This window comes from Actinia tenebrosa, unplaced genomic scaffold (assembly GCF_029948245.1).
Source record: "Actinia tenebrosa isolate PJP-AT-01 unplaced genomic scaffold, QUT_ActTen_1.0 PGA_scaffold2__45_contigs__length_23673736, whole genome shotgun sequence".
Lineage (NCBI taxonomy): Eukaryota > Metazoa > Cnidaria > Anthozoa > Actiniaria > Actiniidae > Actinia > Actinia tenebrosa.
Genome location: NW_028292579.1, coordinates 20,140,080 through 20,145,922, shown reverse-complemented (window position 1 = coordinate 20,145,922; position 5,843 = coordinate 20,140,080). Strand labels below are relative to the sequence as shown.

At 36.2% G+C, this 5,843-nt stretch overlaps 2 protein-coding genes across 2 annotated transcripts; both read right to left on the bottom strand.

Moving 5' to 3' along the window:
- Positions 1–255: 255 nt before the first annotated feature.
- On the bottom strand, positions 256–1,209 carry LOC148909540 (alpha-1A adrenergic receptor-like). The gene has a single exon (XM_089034173.1). The coding sequence runs from the start codon at positions 1,207–1,209 to the stop codon at positions 256–258; it is 954 nt and encodes a 317-aa protein (XP_088890299.1).
- Positions 1,210–2,703: 1,494 nt separating this feature from the next.
- LOC116308944 (histamine H2 receptor-like) lies at positions 2,704–3,636 on the bottom strand. The gene has a single exon (XM_089034171.1). The coding sequence runs from the start codon at positions 3,634–3,636 to the stop codon at positions 2,704–2,706; it is 933 nt and encodes a 310-aa protein (XP_088890297.1).
- Between the last annotated feature and the right edge of the window lie 2,207 nt (positions 3,637–5,843).

Here is a 5,843-nt window from a genome sequence, read left to right as displayed (position 1 = left end):
TATATCTGATCCCCCAACAGTTGTCTAAAAACCTCCCCCCCCCCCCCCCACACACACACACCGTACACACCCCTCTCCAATTCCCCACATGTACACCCCTTATATCGAGAACTTTCCTGTTTTTCTTCTAGATTTTGTTCAGAAGTCATTATTCAAAAGTTTCTTTCCTAGGGACACTTTTAAGTGTCACTGGAAAAGACAGGAAGGAAAATAGATAGATTATTAACATTTCAATAGGGATTATTAACATTTCAATCAGTGAAAGAGGTGACTGAAGGTGGCACGACAGGCGTTACGAATATCTCTAAACCTTACTAAATAAATGACTGGGTTTATACTGGAATTAATGCAATAAAGTGTAACGGTTATCAATTGCAAAATAAACGTTTCTGCTCGATATCCCAAAATAGCCCTTCCTACACCCGCAAAAATGATAGGAGGCACGGAACAAAGAACAAGACATACTGAGACTAAAAGCATCGTCTTCAAAGTTTTCTTGTATTTGACGATATCAAAGTTCCCAGCCAACGGGTTTGGTTGTTGGGCTTGAACTTGGACTGTGTAAAGATGAAGGGTTCGGTAAGACTTGATGTAGAAGACACACGTTGATAACAGCAAGACTGCACCAAGGCAGCTTCTAAGAATAAAATAACTATCGAGTGGTGCAGGGTTTATGGCTGTTGGGAAAGAAAAGAAAAATGTCGCAATCCACACGAATAAAATCAGTAAACGAACTTTCTTCTTGGTAACAATAATGTTGTATCGATGTCTTAGTCTGAGCGCCAAGTATCTGTCTATACTGATAAATGCCATCATCAACAGGGAAGCCAACGCAAGGAAGAATGCGAAGAAGACGTATACCTTAGCCATTCCACATATTCCCTGAACATCTCCCTGCAAGTTATACGTGTTCATTGCAATATATAAAGGATGAAATACCAAACCAACCAGAAGATCTGTGAAGGCTAAACTTGTTATCAGTAAGTAGGATGGTGTCTGTAGGTTCTGGGATCTCAAGATGGCGACGATAATCATTCCATTCCCCAGCGATGCAGTGAACATTAGAACAACATTAAGAACAATGTTGAAGACGATGAGGATAGTACCAGACTTGCTCTTATTTAAATTCCAAACGAATTCCTTCCCTATCGAATTCGATGAACAGTTTATGAGTTCTTGATGACTGGCAGGTTCTTCATAGTTGACCATCGTGTATTTTAAAAGAGAGAAGGATGTTGAAAAGCTGTTCAGTGAATCTTAAAATTCCAGTGTTACGCAGGGTTTAGCTGCGAATCCAGGAGTTGCCTGTTTTGTTATTCTAATTTCTGCTTTTGTTTACCGACCTCAGAAGTGAAGCTAAACCCGCCTACAATGGAGTTTTTAGAGCGACAATTGACGTACTATGCATGGGAAACAAAATGACTCAAACTTTCTTGAAAAAGATAAATATTGGTTCATGTTTACAGACTGTGCGTTTGATAAGATTTTCATTTCAACATCTTCAAATTTAGAACTGATATTTCTTTAGTTCACTATTTTTTCACTGTTCTTTCTTCAATTAATTCTTCGACAGTGTTTGATGTCGCGGTAGATTTTTAATTTGTTTTCTCTACATGAATAATGAAATTGTCTAGTGTTCTATAGTAATTTAAATTAAAGTTGTTTTTTCGAAAGCAAAATTCAATATTAAATCAAGGGAAACACGGATGGTGTAGGATTCATTTACGAGAGATACCAGGTGAACTGACTGCTTTATTAATACAACTTCTCTTGTCTACGTCTACTTAACAAGCTTCAGGTTTACTCCTTATATACTATAAGCCTCTGGAATTGTCCACGGTACAAAACTTACGTTAATACTACAAAGTAAATATAGAAATAAAGGATATTGACATATAAAAGATTTTAAGATACAATTAGGGTACGGACACACGGACGTATGTCTACCCCTGAAACTTGTTGTACGTAACATTGCATGAAACAAATCTGAAGTTGAATCGCGCTCTTCTCTTGCAGCATTAGTGCTTGCAGCAAATTTCATCGTTTGAACATGGTTGCAGCATTGCGTGCAACATTTTGAAAATTCCAGCCAATCAGCTTGTACCAAATGTATGACTGCTGGCCAAATATCTTAACATAGCAGGCTGACATAAGCGATGTTGCGTGATTTTGTTGCAACGTGTGTCACCCCGATTTCAATTTGTTGTGCAATGCTGCACCGTCTGTTCGCACCTTTAGGATAAAGATAAAGCTTTTCATTTAATTCTATATTTTTGATATTAATTTATATTGCACGTTACAGTGAACACCCACCTCTCATCAAGGCGACCCGGTTTCGATTCTCTCATTGCATTGACTCGGTGTCGCATGAAGGGTCAGTTGAAGAGTTATCTGTTGGTTATCTCCTGTGATATGTGGGGTTTTTCTCCGGGTTCGCTGTTTTTCCTCTTTCTGCAAAGATCAACTTCTAAATTCCAATTCGATCATGGAACAAGGGCCACAGGGTTGTTAGCCACTGGCTATTAATTGCCATCCTTGTCAAATAAGAACGATTCCTAGTTTACGAAATGTATAATAAACAAATTCTGAATTAGGCTTTCGCCTACGGCTTCGGCAGATAACCGACGGCTTGGTCTCGACATAAGTTACGATTTAAGTTACGATATCATGCTCAACTTAATTCAATAAATAACGTTTAGTATTTCAATGAAGGTGGCTGATGGTGGCACGACAGGCGTTACGAATATCTGCAAACCTTACTAAATAAATGACTGGGTTTATACTGGAATTAACGCAATAAAGGGTAACGGTTGTCAATTGCAAAATGAGCAATTCTTTTCGCTTCCCCAGAAAACCCCTTCCTACACCCGCACAAATGATAGGCACGCAACAAAGAACAAGACATACTGAGACTAAAAGCATCGTCTTCAATGTTTTCTTGTAATTGACATCAAAGTTCCCAGCCAACGGGTTTGGTGTTTGGGCTTGAATTTGGACTGTGTAAAGCTTAAGGGTTCGGTAAGACTTGATGCAGAAGACACAGGTTGATAACAGCAAGACTGCACCAAGGCAGCTTTCTAAAATGAAATAGAATTGGATTGTAAGGTTTATGGTTGTTGGAAAAGACAAGAAAAATGTCGCAATCCACACGAATAAAATCAGTAAACGAACTCTCTTCTTGATAACAATAATGTTGTATCGATGTCTTAGAGTCAGCGCCAAGTATCTGTCTATACTGATACATGTCACCATCAACAGGGAAGCCAAACCAATGTACGTTGAGAAAAATATGAATGCCTTAGCCATTCCACATATTCCCTGAACATCGCCCTGCAAGTTATACGTGTTCATTGCGATATATAAAGGATGAGTTACCAAACCCATCAGAAGATCTGTGAAGGCTAAACTTGTTATCAGTAAGTAGGATGGTGTCTGTAGGTTCTGGGATCTCAAGATGGCGACGATGATTATTCCATTCCCCAGCGATGCAGTGAACATTAGAACAACATTAAGAACAATGTTGAAGACGATGACGATTGTACCAGACTTGCTGTCGTTTAAATTCCAAACAAATTCTAAACAGTTTTCCAGTTCCGTTTGGGCATGATGACTGATGTTTTCTTCCTGGTTGACCATCATGTGTTTTAATGTAATGGTTGAGAATGAAAACTACTTTCCTTGCAACACTTTGATGTATGCTGATCTTGCAGCGTCGTCGACCAAATCAGAGAAAGAATCCACTTGTAATTTCTTTTATTAATAAGACAATCGAGAAGGGTACAGCCGTGTTTAATGTTGATGATCTTCCATGATTTTAAAGTTCCGTCTTGCAATTTTTGTGCCCAAAAAATTTACTCCGAAAGCAGAGACACTGCAGATTTCCTTTAGTAGCCTTACGGACTGGAGGCAACTGACTCTAACTTTCTACAAGAATATTATTGTTAATTCATGTTTACAGACTGCACGTTTATCAAGTTTTTACTTTCAACAACTTCAAATTTAATATTTTTTCTTCAATATTTTTTCACTAATTAGATTCTGCCTTGTCTTCATTTATTTCGTCGACAGTGATTGTTGTCGAAGAAGATTTTGATTATTTTTTTTCAATAATAATAAATTAATATTATCTATTTGATTTTTTCTTCGATATTTTTTCACTAATTAAGTTCTGCCTTGTCTTCATTTATTTCGTCGACAGTGATTGTTGTCGATGAAGATTTTGATTATTATTTTTCAATAATAATAAATTAATATTATCTATTTGATTTTTTCTTCAATATTTTTTCACTAATTAAGTTCTGCCTTGTCTTCATTTATTTCGTCGACAGTGATTGTTGTCGATGAAGATTTTGATTATTATTTTTCAATAATAATAAATTAATATTATCTATTTGATTTTTTCTTCAATATTTTTTCACTAATTAAGTTCTGCCTTGTCTTCATTTATTTCGTCGACAGTGATTGTTGTCGAAGAAGATTTTGATTATTTTTTTTCAATAATAATAAATTAATATTATCTATTTGATTTTTTCTTCAATATTTTTTCACTAATTAAGTTCTGCCTCGTCTTCATTTATTTCGTCGACAGTGATTGTTGTCGAAGAAGATTTTGATGATGTTTTTTCAATAATAATGAAATTAATATTATCTATTTGTCTTCTGAGTTACTCGACAACTTCAGAAACATCAAACAATATTTAATATAATCCCCCATGACCACCACAATATGTTAGTAATATAGTAAAGTTTTTTTAATCAAGGACTGACATGCATAGACTAACCTGTATTGTACGAATAGCCTGAATAAGAAGGGTTTATAGGCAGTGTGTGTCTCAGCTTGAACTTTGTTACCTTTGAGTCTGAGCCTTCCCAGCTGGAGCCTCCCTCGACTTGTTGAAAACCAATATGATCGTTCTGGTCTAAAAACCAGTTTTTAATAAAACCCCCACCGCCGCCGAATAACTTGCTTCATATGCCGTCTCGATCTGTCAGTTCTTATTGACTTTCTAATAAATCACCGGACCTGAGTTAGTTCATCATCTAGAAGCCGAAGTGACAATGTTATGAACTTTATTGGCTTTCTAATAAATCACCGAACCTGTTACTTTGTTTTTGAGCTAAGTGACCTAAGTTGGTTCATCAACTAGGAGCCGAAGTGACAACCTTATGAACTTGCTGCGAAAACATATTTGGCAAAATCAATTACTGTAATGCAGCAATAAATGAATTCGAAGGCCTGATTCACACTTAACCAATGAAAAATGTTGAAGTAATGAAAAACATTAATTCCAGATTAATTTTGCTCTAGTTGTTGAAAATGACATCCTGATAAATGAAAAAAATATTCGTTAAGGAAATAAGGTCAATGTCATTTTTTGAAGGCAGAAGTAACTGAGATTTCTCTGTTTCTCAGTGCTTTGGGAATCAGTTTATTGAACGCAATCATCGCATTTTCAAATAAAACATTAATAAAACCCGTTATCAAAGTCTATATTATAGAACTTTTATCATTTTTTTTCGAAAATTAAAAAAATCTTATCTTCATAAGGGAAACACTGATAACTTAGCGGCGTGAACACTCGTCTCTCACAAATGCGACCCTGTTTCGATTCCCGGACTCGGTGTCATATCTGAGTTTCTAACAAATATAATATGCTCAACTTCATTCAATAATTGTTAATTACGTTTACTATTTCAATGAAGGAGGTGGCTGATGGTGGCACGACAGGCGTTACGAATATCTGCAAACCTTACTAAATAAATGACTGGGTTTATACTGGAATTAACGCAATAAAGAGTAACGGTTGTCAATTGTATAATGAGCAGCAATCCTGTTCGCCTTC